The sequence below is a fragment of the Gnatocerus cornutus genome, chromosome 1, assembly GCF_029298725.1.
Source record: "Gnatocerus cornutus isolate USDA-ARS CGAHR chromosome 1, icGnaCorn1.1, whole genome shotgun sequence".
NCBI lineage: Eukaryota > Metazoa > Arthropoda > Insecta > Coleoptera > Tenebrionidae > Gnatocerus > Gnatocerus cornutus.
The window spans coordinates 16,798,478-16,816,803 of NC_142233.1; the positions used below are offsets into that span (position 1 = coordinate 16,798,478).

Sequence of the window (18,326 nt, forward strand, 5' to 3'; positions counted from 1 at the left end):
TTCATTTTTATATTTTTTTGTTTTTTGACCAAACTATTGGTCCAATCAATTTCAAATTTGGGCGTTTGGTAGATTTTGAATTGCTCTTTCAATCAATGCATAACTCAAAAGTATTTAACGTCGCTTTCACTTCGAAAAAAATTATTGAAAACCACTATAAACAGAACAGTTTTTGTTACCTTAAAACTGTTCCTCTTGACAAAACAAACCTGTCTATTTTTGTAACATCAATGAGACTTTACCTTCAGACTCTTTAGCACAATTGAGCGTCACTCAATTAAAGTTGATTGTACACAACGAGAATCAGCTGAAGTTAGTCGCTACAAGCCCGCCAAAGACAGTGGAGGACTGAAAATGGTTCGTTCAAATATTGGTTTCTCTTATTCATAATCTCTGATTTCAGATTCGCCCTGTCGTCTTCTGGTTCCTCCTCCATGTCACCTCTTGCAAAGATAATCGATTTTACATTGACCATCTTACTCCAGAAAAAGACACACCAGTGACTTTACCACCCCACGCAGGAAATTACGTCCATTTCCGTCGAATTACCGGAACTTTATCTCCAGACTCTTTGGCCCAATTGACCATCACCAAATTAGAGTTAATCACCTCCAACGCCACTCAACTGGAACCTGGAGCTGCGTGTTCACCACCCTCCTTAACATCCCTCGGTCTTTACACGGAAAGCACGTCGATAACTGTGACGAAAGCCATGCTGAAGAACTGCGAAAAACTGGAAAGTTTGAGCATCGGAGGAATTTTTTACCGACGCAATCCTCTAGCAATTGATGCTGTTACCGATTTACCCAACTTAAAGGAACTGACTCTCACCTTCATGGACCTCCACAAACTCACGAAGGATTATTTCAGAAATTTAACTTCTTTGGAAAGTTTGACTTTGCATAAGTGTTTCATTGAGGAAATCGACAGCAACGCCTTTGGCGATTTGGCGAATTTGAAGAACTTGGAGGTGATAGCGGACAGTTGGTCGACTCAAAGTGTTAACATCATTTTTGAAGTCCCTTTAGAAGTGGAAAAGTTCACTTTGGAGGGTCGCAATGGTAGTTTAACCAAATCAAAATTTAAGGTCACAGAGTTTCGTTTTCAAGTCTCTCTACAGTTGGATGGCATCGAAGCAGGCGCTGCATGTCCCACGTCTTCAGTAAGAAAGTTAACACTTGAATTTAGGACATCAAATTCGATTATTTTCACCAAAGAGACTATGGAAAATTGTGGGAACGTGGAGGAGTTGTGGGTAAAAGCCGACCATCATCATCTCAGTGAAGTTGAAGCAGACACCTTCCTGAATTTAGTTAATTTGAAGAGCTTTTCTTTGGAAAACGTGAAAATTAAACACCTCACCAAAGACACGTTCAAGAATTCGCTCCTATTGGAAAACTTGAGGTTGTGCAAAGGCGACGTCCTCGAAGTTGACAGTGGCGCTTTCAACCATTTGCAACACCTGAAGACTGTTGAAATTGGTCTTCAATTCAACAGCTCTGAGAATGCCCAGAAAATCTTGAAAAATTCAGTAAAAACGAACAAACTTACCCTCACGCATTTGAGTGGTAAGTTGAGCTTACCCCAATTCCAAGAAGTCAAAGAGCTTTCTCTTGATTTCACCAGTTTGCAAGAGGTTAAATCGGGAGTTTGTTCATCGCCAACCCTCAAGAACTTCTCCCTTAAATTCATCCCTGGTGATAATTTCGTGTTGAGAAAAGACTCGTTTAAATGCAAGAATTTAGAAGAACTCTCCTTAACAGCCTCTGGTTCATCCCCAACCGACGTGCCTGAAGAAGCCTTCCAACACTTATCACATCTGAAGGTTCTCTCCTTGACTTGGCTCAATTTCAACCCTTTGAAACGAGATTTCTTCAAGAATCTTCAGTCCCTAGAAAAATTAGTTTTCCACTGGTGCTTCATTACCGAAATCCAAACTGATGCTTTCAATGACTTGGAAAACTTGAAAGTTCTCCAAATTTTGGGCACCCGTCAATTAAAACAGTTTCCTCAGAATTTGTTGGTGAAAAACGTGAAATTGGAAAAACTGAGTCTGGCTGATAGTGATATCACTGATCTAACTTGGGATGAGTTTAAAGGACCGGCAAGTTTGACGACTTTGGATCTGAGTGACAATCCGATCAGTTCGATTGATGCGGAGAAAATTGCACGAAATATTCCACATTTGAAGAGATTAAATGTTGAATTGACTTTGCTCAGTGATGATGAATATGCGCGTTTTATGGAAGAGCTGAAGAAGAAGTTGAATGTTACGTTTGGTTATGATTGAGAGTTTTTCCTTTAAAGTGTATTAAAAGTTCTATTTTAGTCGCTTATTTATGGAGGAAACTTAAGTTATATGGTACTCATTTTACGCGGAATTTCACGCTGAATCCAAATTCGTGCCTCGATTTTAAAATGAATGAGGACTTTGGAACGGAGCTGAAGCATGTTAAAAACAAAGTTTTGATAAAGCTTTCTAAAATAGAGCCAAAAAAAGAACAAAACAAAATATTCTGGACTTTGAAGAAAACAGATTTATTATAAATTAATGTGTTTTTATTCATCCTCGAAATGAAAATTCCAAAATTTGTCTTTTCCGGTATACAGGGTCCGGCAACACTTGTGTCCACCCCTAAAATCGTCTTTAATTTTAAAAATAAAATTTTAATTTGACTAACGCAAAAATTTGGTGGTTTTTTTACAGTTTATTTGGCGTCGCGACTTTAGCGATTTTGCGGGAATATTCGCAAATTAAAATTGTTTTCATTGAGTTTGATCGGACAAATAGTTAATGAGTTATGGCCAAAAATAAAAAAATTGAAAAATTTTTATGGTTCGAGTGGTAATTTTTTTTCGCAAAAAATTAACTACCGGATTTTGGGGTTTTGAAAACTTTTTCTAACGTAAAATGAGTCGAAAAAAACGATGGCCGCCAACCGCTTCTCAATGTCTGCAAGTTTCCGAAATATTTAGCTTTGAAAACTAGAAAAAAATAGGAAAAATAAAAATCAACTATTCGAAACTTTGATCAGCCATAAAGAAGACGACGATAAAGTTCCAAAAATTGTGGACTTTTCAACAGTTATAATAAATTAACATTTATCTACAAAGTGGAAAATGAAATTTTCGAACTCAGGAAAAGTAAAACCAGATTTTTAGCATACAAAATAAAATTTTTCAAACTTCAACTTCCCAAAATTTCAATCGCTTCTAATTCATTTATTTTATGACTTCCGGAAATTCTTCACACAGTTTTGGATTCAGCGTGAAATTCTGCGTAAAATGAGTGTCTTTAACTTAAGTTTCCTCCAAAAATAAGCGAGATATCGACGAAGATTTACACCACTTCTGACCTTACAAGAGCCTTCGCCACTGTGTCATGGTCACGACATTTTGCTGTTCAAATTAGACTTTTATCTTGCCTCCAAAGACACTATACAACTAATGAAATCATATCTAGCTGGGCGACAACAATTTGTTGTTACTAACAATGTCTTCTTATCAAATTAATTTTGCTGGAGTACCTCAAGGATCGGTCCTTGGTCCTCTCCTGTTCTTGATTTGTATCAAAGACTTGACTGCTTAACAGCTCAACAAGTAAATTTATCTCGTTTGCAGACGATATTTTCATCAATTCAAATTCAAACTGAACGGCCTAAAATTGGAATTGCCGAAAACGCAAATTTTTAATCCGTGATAACTTAGATGTTTGCTGACGTAGGAAAGTTTTGAGAAGCACGCATTTGGAATCAGCGTGAAATTCTGCGTCATTTGAGTTCCAATAATTGAAGTTGGCTTCACAAATAAACCAGATATTGACCGAAATAGGGCTTCAGGGGATCTTTGTCGGGGTGATTTTCCAAACACTTTTTCAAGACGAAAACGACGTTTAATGTTTTTGAGTTCTATACCAATGAAGAGAGCAGTTCGAAATCTATTATCTGTCCAAATTTCAGAGCGTTAGGACAAGTGGTTTAAGAGAAGCAGTCAAAAAACGAAAAATTCAAAAAAATTGTACTTTGAATCAAAATTTTTTTTTCAAAAAAATTGATCATTAAAGTTTGGTTATTTGAGCGCGAATTCTAAAAGAAAATCGCGCGAGAAAACTAATGACGCAGATCGTTTCTTTCTATCTATCGTAGTTTCGAAGAAATTGAGCTTAACTGAAAATTTACTATCCGAAAATTTAAACGGCCATAACTCAGTTATTTGTGGTCGTACGTGGATTTTAAGCCCAGATTTGGAATCTGCATGAAATTTTGCGTAAAATGAGTACCATATGACCCAAGTTTGCAACAGAAATAAGCTAAATATCAATCAAATTAGATTCACATAGTTTGAGCCAATTTTTTTCAAATTTTGAAAAATGGAAGAGCGACTTCTAATTTTAGTAATTTTAACGACAAATTAATAAAATTTGTGGATTTTAATGTCTTTGACTTGTTTAACAGCTGTGCCGAATTACAAGATTATAAGACAAAGAGATCAAATTTTCGGAAATTTTGAGGAAAACCTTCAACTTTTCTTATAAAATTCGTAATTTTGATCTTTTTAACAATAAATGAATGAATTTTTAGCAGTTTAATGCCTTTGACTTGTTTTACAACTGCTCTAATTTACAAGCGAGACAGACAAGAGGCCGCCAAAAAAACCATAGAAACTTGAAAAAAAAACTATACTAATATTTAATTGGACATAACTCACTTATCTGACGTCGCATGTGGACTTTGAGCGCGGATTTCAAATCTGCGTGAAATTCTGCGTAAAATGAGATACAATAAGTTAAGATTGCTCGAAAAATTAACTAGATATCCATTTTAACTTCAATCGCTGCTATTTAATTCAGTTATTTATTGACGTATAGGAAAATTTTCAAAATTATAGTTTTATCTTAAAATGTAATTAAAACTGTCAACACTCATTAAAAATACAAGATGTTAACATTAAGTAAACAAAGAATTTATTACAAAGTGGTTTTTGCGAAGGTTTTTGAAAAATCGCCAATGGTTAGTACATAAAACTAGATAAGAAAAAGTGGATTTTATTGTACCTACAAGCCTTACCTGGAATGATTAAAACATCACTTCAACTTAGGATCGAATAAGTGTTATAAAAAGAACCGAGCAATTTTCAAGAAGTTTAGTTTATAAACTCGAAGACACCATGAACTTCTTTTCGACAGCCGCACTCCTAACGTTGCTCTTCTATTTAATCCTCCACTTCTTGAAACTAATTAGACGCTACGCCGTCATTTTGTACCATGTGCACAAAGTTCCAGGTCCCCCAACTGAAAGTTTTCTTTGGGGCAACGTAAAGTCCATCCTAGCTTGCAGAGGTAAATTCCCCCTAAGTACAACCCTGTTAGTGAAAAACAGAAAAGGGTTTTCAGGTCTTCCGGCGGTACAGTCTTCATTACTTCCCCATCTGCAAACAGTGGATGGGTCCGGTGGCGGTGTGTTTAATTCTTCACCCTGAAGACATAAAGTTGGTGTTGGCCAACAGCAAACACCTCGAGAAGCCTATTTTGTACAACAGCGTCCGCGGGTGGTTAAGAAATAGTGCTCTAGTGGGCCCGGTGAAGATATGGAGGCCCCGTCGGAAGGTTTTACTACCAACGTTCCATTGCAGACTTCTTCGAGATTTCATCGGAGTGTTCAATGAAAAGACGCTTGAGCTAGTTGAGACTCTGAAGAAAGAAGTGGGGAAACCTCACACTGAGGTCAATGAGATCATTGGCGAGTTCGCTCTGCAAACCATCGAAGGTAAAAACGATCCTCTTCGGACTTTTCTTCATTTGGTGTTCTAGAAACGGTCTTGGGGACGAAAGTTAGTCCAGCCAACAAATACCTCGAAACCCATAGTCACCTTTTTAACTTTGTGAGTCATCGGAATCAAAATCCATATTTACTCGTCAATTGTATTTATTTCTTCACCACGAACTTCTTCAGAGAGTGGAGCGTTCTTAGAAATCTGCATCGCTTCACTGATCTGGCAGTCAAAGGAGAAGAGCAACGCCTCCAAAGCGTGGAAAAGAAGACAGTACTTGATCTTCTCCTGAAGAGGAAGATGGAAGGTGCGATTGACCACCTCGGCATCTGTGAAGAAGTGGACGGTTTGATGTTCGCAGGACACAACACCATCACCGCCGCAATTTCCTTCGGGCTCATGGAGTTTGCTTGCCATCTCGAAATCCAGGTGAGTAAATACGAAGACAGCACCTCCGTCTTACCGAAATTGCAGGATGAGGTTCTACAAGAAATGCAGAGAGTTCTTGGCGACCCCACCAAACCACCCACCTATGAAGACCTCCGCGAACTTCACTACCTCGAGCGTTGCATCAAAGAAGTTCTTAGATTGTACCCGAGTGTCCCTCGCATGGCAAGGACGTTGGGCGAAGACGTTGTTTGCTCTGGTTACAAACTGAAGAAAGGCACATTTGTGCAGATTAGCATCTTCGATCTCCATCGGAATCCTGAGCTGTTTCCTGAGCCTGAGAAATTCGATCCTGATCGCTTTCTTCCTGAGAACTGTAGAAAGCGACACGCGTTTGCCTATTTGCCGTTTAGCGCAGGACCGCGGAATTGTCTCGGGCAGAAGTTTTCCATGTTGGAGTTGAAGAGCGTTTTTTGCGCGATTTTAGGAAATTTTAGATTAGAGGCGGTAGATACGCCGGAGCGGGTTGCTTTTGTTATGGATGTTGTGCTTAGAACCAAAGAGAATGTTAAAGTTAAATTTGTGCCAAGATTTTGATGTTACCATTGGATAGAACCAAAAGCTTGCTTTTGGTAATAAACGCGTTTCTCGTTCTGATTGCCGATTTTTATTGCTTTTATAACCTTTTCCCCGTTTTTTTGGACGCCTTTTTATTCAAACTCGGGAAAAACCTTTCAACAATAATTTTTACCAACTGCAATGATGAGCACAAAATCCAAAATTTCCATTTATGCTCCGTAGTTCAATCAATTTTAACGATAAAACAGAGAAATTTAGTGGACTTGTTCCTTTCTAATTAGATATTAATTTAGTGTACCAAGTTACAAAATTTTAAAACAAAAGGTTAAAATTTTGGAATTTTTATTTTCGAAGACGAGCAAAAAATACAAAAATTAATTTATCTGACAGTTTTGACGCCAAAACAGTGAAATTTTGAAACAAAAATTACAAAGTGGATTTGTTCCTTTCTAGAAGAGCATTCAGTATACTAAATTACAAAATTGGGGAACAAAAATTGAAAATTTTTGAAATTTTTTCTTCTGAGATGAGAGAAAAATTCAAAATTTTCACTTATCCGCCGTAAGTCAGCCAATTTTAACGATAAAACAATAAAATTTCATAAACTCGTTCCTTTCTAATTGCGGATTTGTTGTACCAAATTACAAAATTTTAGAATAAAAGGTTAAAATTTTGTAATTTTTATTGAATAAAACCAAAATTTTGCTTCTGGTAATAAATGACTCAATTAAATTCCGACTAAAACGAAATCTTACTTATTTTTGGAGCCTTCTTATGTTATTTAGGCTCATTTTACGCAGAATTTCACGCTGAATCCAAATCTGTACTCAAAATTCCTATAAGTCAACTATAAGTTAAAGCCGATTAAAATTTCCGAATGTAGTCAGAGGGCCAAAATTTTAAAGATCCTGAAAAATCCGAGCTACTTATCTCAAAAATTACAACAGATTAAAAGATGAAGTTTTCACCGCATTTTGTTTGCAAAAAAATTACTCTTACTTTTTTCAGAATTCAAAAATTTAATCTTTAATCTTAACGTATTAGTACTCATTTTACGCAGAATCTAAAAAGGTAAAATTCTAACTGAGTAACTGAGTAATGAGTAATCAAAGTTGCGGATATTAAATTTTGAGTTGGAAATTTTTCAAAGCTTGATATCTCAGAAACTAAACGAGATTTTAAGAAGCGGTTTACCATCGTTTTTCTCGGCTCATTTTACTTTAGAATCAGCCCTCAAAAGTCAAAAATTCGATAATCAATTTTTTTTGGCAACAAAAAATTTGCGACTCAATCGATGAAATTTTTTTTAATATTTCGTTTTTCGATCGTCCCTTGTAAACTATTTGCCCTATCAATCTGAGATTTGGCCAGTAGAGAGATCTCGAGCTCCTCTTTCGATCGATATAAAATTCAATAATACTAATTGTAGTTTTCGCCTCAAAACAGCGTCTTGAAAATAAGCCTAAAATTACTCTCTGAAAATGTAATTCGGTCGATATCTCGATTATTTGTTGAGTAAATTTGAGCTCTATAGGCTCATTTAACGCAGAATTTCACGCAAAATCCAAAACTATCTTTATTTTTTTTGTGCGCCAACAAATAACTGAGTTAGAGGCGTTTGAAATTTTGTGTTGTCGCCAGAGGGCCAAAATTTTGAAGCTCCGATGTTTCCCGATTTTTCCGGAATTATCGCAAATATGACAAAATCTTTTCCGGAATCGTTTTTCTCGCAATTTTTTACTTTAGAAATCAATCATAGATAATTCGAATACAAATTTTCATTTTTTTCAATATAGTAGTTAGCAGCCTTTCAGTCTCTAATTTAAACTCGGTCGCTATCTAGCTTATTTATACAGCAATCCTAACGTATTGACGCTCATTTTACGCAGAAATTCACGCTAAATCCAAAAACGTAAAATCCGCTAAGATCGGCCCAGAAATAACTCTGTTAGGAGCGATCAAAGTTTCGGATATTGAATTTTGAGTTGAAAATTTTTCAAAGTTGAATATGTCCGAAACTAGAAGAGATTTTTACGGTTTTTACCAGCGTTTTTCTCGGCTTATTTTACTCTAGAGTGCGCTCTCAAAAATCGAAAATTCAATAGTCGATATTTTGGGAAAATAAAATTTGCGACTCAATCGGTAAAAAATTTCCAATTTTTCGTTTTTTGATCGCCCCTTGTAAACTATTTGCCCGATCAATCTGAAATTTGGACAGTTGAAAGATCTCGAGCGCTCTTTCAATCTATATATAATTCAATAATATTAAAGGCAGTTTTTACGCCTAAACAGCGTCTTAAAAATGACCCGAAAATCACCCCCTGAAAATGTAATTCGGTCGATATTTCGTTTATTCGTTAAGAAAATTTGAACTACATGAGCTCATTTAACGTAGAATTTTGCGCTGAATCCAAAAATATCTTTATTTTGTTCGTACATCAACAAATAACAAAGTTAGAGGCGTTTGAATTTTGGGTTGTCACCAGAAGGCCAAAATTTTGGAGGTTACGAAACAATTTTAGAATTTAGAAATCGATTTTAGATAGTTTGAAATTAAAATTTTCATTTTTTCATTGTAGAAGTTAGCTTCCTTGCAGTCTCTAATTCCGACTCAGTTTAGCTAGCTTATTTCTGTAGCAAAGTAAAATTTATGGTACTCATTTTACGCAGAATTTAACGCAGATTTTAAATCCATGTTCAAAATTAATGTGAAACAACAAACAACGAAGTTATGGCTAATTAAAATTTGTTGGTTTTTAATTTCAAAATTTTGAAAATTTAAATTTTTGTTTTTTGATTGCGTCTCTTGTGCTACTTGTTTTACCAGTCTGAAATTTGGCCAGACAATAAACTTTAAACTGCCCTTTTAATTGATTTATGATTCAAAGGCATTATTTGTCGTTTTAGCCCCGAAAAAGTTCAATACCTGGTTGATTTGTGAAGCAATCTTGCGATATTAAAGCTCATTTTAAGCAGAATTTTACGCTAAATTCAAACCAGGTTTCAAAATTTTCTTACGTCAACAAATAACGGAGTTATCACCAATTAAAAATTCTTTGGTAGATTTCTTATTTTTTTTTAAATTATTTAATTTTAAATTCAAGTTTTTACTCAATTTTTGAGTACCTTATTTCTCAGATTTTCTAGATAATCTCTCAATTCAAATTAATTTTCCAGATTCTCTTCACATTTCCAAAAATGCCAGGAAAATTTCAAATTTCGCGCCTCGAATCCTACAAAATTTCACCACCTGTCAACTAATTAACTTAAATGTGACCTACCCACACCCTCGGTAGCTTATTTGTACTTAAAAAGTAGCTTAATTCACCGCAATCGTAGTTCCAACGTACTGACATCTCCCTGTTTCCAAACATAACCCCACTTTCCGATGGCTGTTTCTTCGCGAATTTGTTACTTGCGAAGCGTCCGGAACACTCAAAAACGCATAAATCTCCCCCACGAAACCCCGGTGTCCATCGGGCGAAACGAAGAAACCGGCATTACCGACATTCACGTCTCCAGAAGGCACCTAGAATGCACCGCTGACCTGCAGAAGTCGAAGGTTTCTGTCAAGACGCTGGGGAAGTCGCATTCGGGGTGCAACGGCTACGCTTTACTCCAGGGGGAGACGTACTCGCTGAAGCACGGAGACAGGATTGAAGTCCGGCTCGGTTTCCACGAGTTTGACGTGGTTTTTGAGGAGGAAGAGGAGCGGCCGAGCAAGAAGCCAAAGTTGGACTTTTTCGGGGTGAATTCGGGCAAAAACAAGGAATTTTCGGGCTCCGGGACGTGGGAGGAAGTCGATGGGAGAGACCTGTTGATTTACACCAGCGAGGGGTGCGAGTCCCGGGGGATAATCGCCGGGTTTGACCTCGATGGCACGATTATCAAGACGAAGTCGGGGGCGCGGTTCCCGAAGGACCCCGACGACTGGAGTCTGAACATCAACAGCATCCCGCAGAAGTTGCAGAAACTGCACGAAAACAACCACAAAATTGTCTTTTTCACCAATCAATCGGGCCTGGGGAACGACTTCGGGCGAGTCAAAGGGTACAAAGGGAAGATCGAGGCGGTCATCGCGAAGTTGAGGGTGCCCAGTCAAGTCTTCATAGCCACCGGGAAGTCGATTTACCGCAAGCCGGCTCCGGGGATGTGGACCGCCCTCTCCGAGACCAAAAACGGCGGAGTGGCCATCGACATCTCCAGGTCCTTCTACGTCGGAGACGCCGCCGGAAGAGAGAAAAACTGGGCCCCGAAGAAGAACAAGGACCATTCGATCTGCGACCGCCTCTTCGCCCTCAACCTCGGCCTCAAGTTCCACACCCCCGAAGAATACTTCCTGAAATCCTCCTCAGTGCCCTTCGTGATGCCGGAATTCGACCCTAGAACCCCCTCCACGGACTCCTACCCCTCCGTCGCCACCGACAAACAGGAAGTCGTGATCATGGTCGGGGCTCCGGGCTCCGGGAAGAGCTCCTTCTGCAAATCCCACCTCATCCCCAAAGGGTACGTCCACGTCAGCCGCGACAAGCTGGGGACGTGGCAGAAGTGCGCGAAACTCCTCGAAGAGTGCATCCAGAGGAAGCAGAGCGTCGTCATCGACAACACGAATCCCGACAAAGAGTCGAGGCATAGATTCATCGACGTGGCGAAGCGCCATGGGGTTTCCTGTCGCTGCTTCGTGATGACGACGACGCATCGACAAAGCAAGCACAACAACAGGTTTAGGGAAATGACGGATAAGAGTCACGTGGCGGTGGGAGACCTCGTGCTCAATTCGTACAAGAAGGGCTTCCAGGAACCGGAAATGGGCGAGGGGTTCGCGGAGATTGTCAAAATTCCCTTTATTGCCAAGTTTAGCAGCAGCCAGCAGGAGAAGTTGTACAGAATGTTTTTGTTGGAGGATTAAATATCTCATTTGAATTGAAGTTGGCTGTTTTATTTTTGAAATTTTCACACCGTTCGGCTAGACACACGAACAGGCTCAGCACATAAAGCTTCTTTTTTGTTCTTCCTGACATAAAGTATTTTTTTTTAAACTACCTATATCTAATTTGGTCGGTATTTAGCTCATTTTTGGAGTTAGAGAAACGTATTATGCCTCATTTTACGCAGAATTTCACGCAGATTCCAAATCCGTGCTCAAAATTCACGTGCGACAACAAATAACTGAGATTTGACCGATTAAAGTTGGATAGCTGGTTTTTATTTTGGAAATTTTCAATGCTCGATATTTCCGAAACTAAAACAGATAAAAAGATGCGGTCTTCGTCATCGTTTCTCTCGCTTAGATTCTGCGCTCACATATCCAAAATTCGATGCACTATTTCGTTCAATACAAAAAATCCGGCTCAAACGACCCAAAAAATGGAATTTTTCGTTTTTTTGTCCGTTTCTCGGAAACTATTTGCCCCTTTGGTCTGAGATTTGGGCAGTTGATAGAAGTTGAGATGCTCTTTCGATTGGTGTATAACTCAAAGGTGTTAAACGTCATTTTCACATCGAAAACTCTTGTTAAAAATGACCTGGAAATGACGCTCTGAAGACCTATTTCGGTCAATATCTCGTTCATTTCTGAAGCAGTCTTATGTTTTTAGAACTCATTTTACGCAGAATTTTGCGCAAATTCCAAATCTATCCCTAAAATTCACTTACGATAACAAATAAGTAAGTTAAGGCAATTCAAAGTTTCGAAAGTGAGTTTTCTGTTCCGAAGTATTTAATGCTCAATATCTTCAAAACTACTACAGATAAAAAGAAACGGTTTGCGCCATTGTTTTTCCCGAGCATTTTTTCTTTAGAAATCGCCCTCAGATACCCAAAATTCGATGGACGTTTTTTTTGCGAAAAAAATTTTTGACTCGATCGATGAATTTTTTCAATTTTTTGTTTTTTGGCCGCCACTTGTAAACGATTCGACCTATCGATTTGAGATTTTTCCAGGTGAAAGATTTCTAGCTGCTCTTACGACTGATATGTAATTTAAAATTGTCAAGATTGTTTTCGCCCCGAAAAAAATTCTTGAAAATCACCCCAAAATGACCTCTTGAAAACAAGTTTTGGTTAGTATCTCGTTTATTTGTCTATCAAATTTAAGGTTTTTGTGCTCAATTAACGCAGAATTTCACGCAGATTCCAAAACCGGGCAAATTTTTAATGTACCTTAACAAGCAATTGAGTTATGGCCGTGTGAAGTTTTGGGTAGTCGCCAGGGGGCTAAATGTTTGAAGGTTCGGAAAAATCGATGCTCAATATCTCGAAAACTATTCCAGATATTGGAATGCGATTTGCGGCATCGTTTTTCTCGCGATTTTTTACATAAGAAATCGTTTTTAGATTTTCCAATAGTCGAAATTTGCAAATTTTCGCGAACATTCATGATTAAAACTATGCCAAACTTCTCATACCGATATCTCGCTTATTTTTCATAGTAAACTTGAGTTATTATACATCAGTGAACGCAGAATTTTACGCAGATTCCAAATCTGGGATTTAAATTCAGATACGACTGCAAATAACTGAGTTATGGCCGATCAAAGTTTCGGATAGTTGATTTTCATTTTTTTTCATTTTTCCCAATTTTCAAAGTTAAATATCTCGGAAACTATTAGAGATATTGAGATGCGGTTTGCGCCATCGTTTTTCTCGGCTCATTTTACGTTAGAAAAAGTGCCTAAAAGCCCAAAATTCGATAGTCGATTTTTTCGCGAAAAAAAATTACGACTCAAATGATGAAAATTTTTCATTTTTTTTTATATTTGGCCATAACTCGTAAACTATTTGTCCTATAGATCTCAAATTTGGCCAGTAGATAGATTTTGAGCTCCTCTTTCGACTGATGTATAATTCAATGTTATTAAACGTCATTTTCATTTTGAAAACATTGATTGAAAATCACCCTAAAATGATATTTTCAAAACAGTTTTTGGCCAATATCTCGTTTATTTATTAAGCAAACTCAACAAATTTGGGTCTCATTTTACGCAGAATTTCACGCTGAATCCAAAAACATGATAATTTTTTCAAATTTGTCAATAAATAACCGAGTTATGGCCGTTTGAAATTTTGGGTTGTCGCCAGAGGGTCAAATTTTCGAAGGTTCGAAACAATTCATGCTCGATATCTCGAAAACTATTCCAGATATTGGAATGCGGTTTGCGGCATCGTTTTTCTCGCGATTTTTTACATAAGAAATCGTTTTTAGATTTTCCAATAGTCGAAATTTGCAAATTTTCGCGAAAATTCATGATTAAAACTATGCCAAACTTCTCATATCGATATCTCGCTTATTTTTTAGAGTAAACTTAAGTTATTATACATCAGTGAACGCAGAATTTTACGCAGATTCCAAATCTGGGATTTAAATTCAGATACGACAACAAATAACTGAGTTGTGGCCGATCAAAATTTCGGATAGTTGATTTTCATTTATCCTAATTTTTCCTTACTTTAAAAGCTAAATCTCTTAGAAACTATTAGAGATATCGAGATGCGGTTTGTGCCATCGTTTTCCTCGGCCCATTTTACGTTAGAAACTGTACTCAAAAGCCCAAAAATAGAAAGTCGATTTTTCGCGAAAAAAAATTCCGACGTAAACGATGAAAATTTTTAATTTTTTTTATTTTTGACTATAACTTGTAAACTATTTGTCCGATTGATATCAAAATAGGCCAGTAGATAGATCTCGAGCTTCTCTTTCGATTCATGTAAATCACAAATGTATTAAACGTCGTTTTCACTTTGAAAACAGTGACTGAAGATCACCCCATACCAACCTCTTCAAAACAGTTTTTGACCAAAGCCTCGTTTCTTTATTAAGCGAACTCAACAAACTTGGGCTCATTTTACGCAGAATGTCACGTTGAATCCAAAACCGCCAGAATTTTTAATTTTCGTCAACAAATAACTGAGTTATGGCCGTTTGAAATTTTGGGTTGTCGCCAGAGGGTCAAATTTTTTAAGGTTCGAATCAATCCGTGCTCAGTATCTCTAAAACGACGACAGATCGAAATAAACTGTTTTTCTCACGATTTTTTAGCTAAGAATTCGTTTTTAGATTTTTCGAACGTCAAAAATTCGATTTTTTGAAAAAAATGTACGACCAAAACTACATCAAACTTCTTCTCGTTTACTTTTATAGCAAACTTGCGTTGTTATAGCTCATTTTACGCAGAATTTCTCCCAGAATCCAAAACTGAGCTCAAAATCCTCGTGAGTAAAAAAATGACTGAATTAGAAGCGATTAGAGTTTCGGGAAGTTGAGAATTGAAAAATTTGGTTTTCGCCTTGCGTTTTGTATGTTAGTAAAAGCCGGTTTTATTTTTCCTAAATTTGAAAGTTTTATTTTCAGCCTGTAGATAAATATTAATTGGTGAGTTTTCAGCATTTTGCTGATGGAAATTTTGGTTTTTAGGAACTAGACATGAAGAAACTGGTCATAATGGAGAAAATCAATTCATGTTGACTTTTTTGTATTTTTCCGTTTTACTCACATTAATAAAGACAAATTTTGGAGTTGTAATTTTAACGCCAAATTAATTAAATTTGAAGAAATTACCAATTACAATTTGATTATTAACTGCTAAACTGCTAAATTATAGACTGGAAAAGTCAAACTGGTTCATCTTCGTGAGTATTGCCATTACCCGCGAGTAGAAAACTATACTTTTTCTACGAGGATTTAAAAACATCAAATGAAACATCACCAAATTTCACTGTTTTATCGTTAGCATTGACCGACTTACGGCGTCTAAATCGAAAAATTTGAATTGTTTGCTAGTCTTAAAACATAAAATAAAAATTTCAGAATTTTAACGTTGTCTACAATTTTGTAATTCACTAAATCTGCAATTATAAAGGAACGAATCCACCTAATTTCACTGTTGTATTGTTAAAATAGTCGGACTTACGGTGGATAATTTAAAATTTTGAATTTTTTGCTCATTAGAAAAAAAAATCTAAAAAAATTTTGTAATCTGGTACACTGAATACTCTTCTAGGAAAAAAACAAATTCACCAAACTACTAATAAGATCCCTTCAGAACACTGTAACATGCGTTACGTTCTTCCTTCAGAATTGCCTGAAATAATAGTATAATAGTTATTTGTTTCACTAGGCTAGAAAATGGTCTTTTGGAAATGCAAGGAAAGTATTGAAATTCGAGCCCGGCACGTCAAACACGAAATTTTGTGCGCCGACAATTATTAATGGTTATTTATTTTGACTTTTGGTTTGAATCTGAAACGTCATTCTCTCATTTAGGGGAATTTCATCAGCTGGGAAATAAGTTGGTAGCACTCCATTCAAATCAAACGATTGCAGATTAATTTAAATAAAAATGTATTTCAGTAAATTTTTGTCGTGTCTTTGCTTAATTAATCTACCTTTATTATTTTCGAAGGTCATTGGCCTCCAAATCGGCACACAAATTGACACAATTGACATTTTTGCAGCGATGCCAACTTGCAAAATAAAACCAACTATTCGAAATGTCACGTTTGACTGCCTAGACCTTCAAAAGGTGATTTTCTTGCCGCAAATGAGAATCACAAATCTCATCAAAAATGACGGAGGCGCATAAAAATCATCGTTAGCCAACAAAAATCAATTTTCCTTTTTTTTTGAGAACTTTCGTTGTTATCTATTATCGTCGTTTAATTACTTATCTTATTACTCTATTATCATCGTTTAATTTTCGCAATTATTTACTACACTTATTTAGATCATTTTATCCTAAGGGTTAATCTGTAAGAAAAAAACGCTTTTTTTATATATTTTTTTGTTAATCAAGTCATTAATTTTATTAGAACAATTTATTGATTATTTTTAGTTTTTTTTTAGTAGAGTGCGGAAAACCGCAAAATTCAAAATTTTCACTTACCTGCCGTAAGTCGGACAATTTTTACGATAAAACAATAAAATTTGATGGACTCGTTCCTTTCCGATTACGGATTGATTGTACCAAATTACAACATTTTAGTATAAAAGGTTGAAATTTTGGAATTTTTATTTTCGAAGTCAAGCAAAGAAATCAAAATTGTCGATTTAGACGCAGTACATAGGACAATTTTAAAAGTAAAATAGTGAAATTTGATACACTTATTCCTTCCTAGATGTGTATTAAGTGTACCAAATTTCAAAATTTTACCAAAATTACAAATTTTGTAAATTTTAATTTTCTAGGATCAGCAAAAAATTCAAAATTTTCGTTTATGCGCCGTAAGTCGCTCAATTGTAACGATGAGACAGTGAAATTTGGTGGATTTGCTCCTTGCTAATTGGACATTTAGTGTACCAAATTACAAAATTTTAAAACAATAATTACAAAGTTTTAGAATTTTTTTTCTGAGATGAACAAAAAAGTTTTTTGTTTATATGCCGTAAATCGGACATTTTGTAAAAGTAAAATAGTGAAATTTGGTAGACTCGTTCCTTCCTGATTACGGATTTATTTTACCAAATTACAAAAGTTTACAATAAAAATTTAAAATTGTGGAATTTTTATTTTCGAAGACTTTTTAATTACACACAGTAAGTCGGACAATTTTAACAGTAAAATAGTGAAATTTGGTTGACTTATTCCTTCCTAGATGTGTATTTAGTGTATTTAGTGTATTTAGTTTTAAAGTTTTAAAAATTTGGGACAAAAATTTCAAATTTTGAGAATTTTAATTTTCTAGGATAAGCAAAAAATTCAAAATTTTCGTTTATGCGTCGTAAGTCGCTCAATTGTAACGATAAGACAGTGAAATTTGGTGGATTTGCTCCTTGCTAATTGGGCATTTAGTGTACCAAATTACAAAATTTTAAAACAATAATTACAAAGTTTTAGAATTTTTTTTCTGAGATCAACAAAAAAGTTTTTTGTTTATATGCCGTAAATTGGACATTTTGTAAAAGTAAAATAGTGAAATTTGGTAGACTCGTTCCTTCCTGATTACGGATTTATTTTACCAAATTACAAAAGTTTACAATAAAAATTTAAAATTGTGGAATTTTTATTTTCGAAGACTTTTTAATTACACACAGTAAGTCGGACAATTTTAACAGTAAAATAGTGAAATTTGGTTGACTTATTCCTTCCTAGATGTGTATTTAGTGTATTTAGTCTTAAAGTTTTAAAAATTTGGGACAAAAATTTCAAATTTTGAGAATTTTAATTTTCTAGGATAAGCAAAAAATTCAAAATTTTCACTTATCCGCCGTAAGTCGGACAATTTTAACGATAAAACAATGAAATTTGATAGACTCGTTCCTTTCTAATTACGGATTTGTTGTAAATTACAAAATTTTAGAATGAATGGTTAAAATTTTGGAATTTTTATTTTCGAAGTCTAGCAAAGAAATCAAAATTGTCGATTTAGACGCAGTACATAGGACAATTTTAAAAGTAAAATAGTGAAATTTGATACACTTATTCCTTCCTAGATGTGTATTTAGTGTACCAAATTTCAAAATTTTACCAAAATTACAAATTTTGTAAATTTTAAAATTTTCTAGGATCAGCAAAAAATTCAAAATTTTGGTTTATGCGCCGTAAGTCGCTCAATTGTAACGATGAGACAGTGAAATTTGGTGGATTTGCTCCTTG

General features: G+C 35.7%; 3 protein-coding genes across 3 annotated transcripts; all 3 read left to right on the top strand.

Moving 5' to 3' along the window:
• The first annotated feature begins 243 nt into the window (after nt 1-243).
• LOC148180591 (uncharacterized) lies at nt 244-4,829 on the top strand. Its single transcript, XM_088049801.1, has 2 exons — nt 244-357; nt 404-4,829. Exons 1-2 carry the CDS (start codon nt 355-357, stop codon nt 2,288-2,290), a joined length of 1,890 nt encoding a protein of 629 aa, XP_087905927.1. The 5' UTR covers nt 244-354; the 3' UTR covers nt 2,291-4,829.
• Nucleotides 4,830-5,166: 337 nt separating this feature from the next.
• On the top strand, nt 5,167-6,753 carry LOC148180592 (cytochrome P450 4C1-like). Its single transcript, XM_088040379.1, has 4 exons — nt 5,167-5,338; nt 5,379-5,765; nt 5,810-6,198; nt 6,244-6,753. The coding sequence occupies exons 1-4, from the start codon at nt 5,167-5,169 to the stop codon at nt 6,751-6,753; spliced, it is 1,458 nt and encodes a 485-aa protein (XP_087896505.1).
• Nucleotides 6,754-10,047: 3,294 nt separating this feature from the next.
• PNKP (Polynucleotide kinase 3'-phosphatase) lies at nt 10,048-11,663 on the top strand. The gene has a single exon (XM_088037761.1). It carries the CDS (start codon nt 10,124-10,126, stop codon nt 11,642-11,644), a length of 1,521 nt encoding a protein of 506 aa, XP_087893887.1. The 5' UTR covers nt 10,048-10,123; the 3' UTR covers nt 11,645-11,663.
• Nucleotides 11,664-18,326: the final 6,663 nt, after the last annotated feature.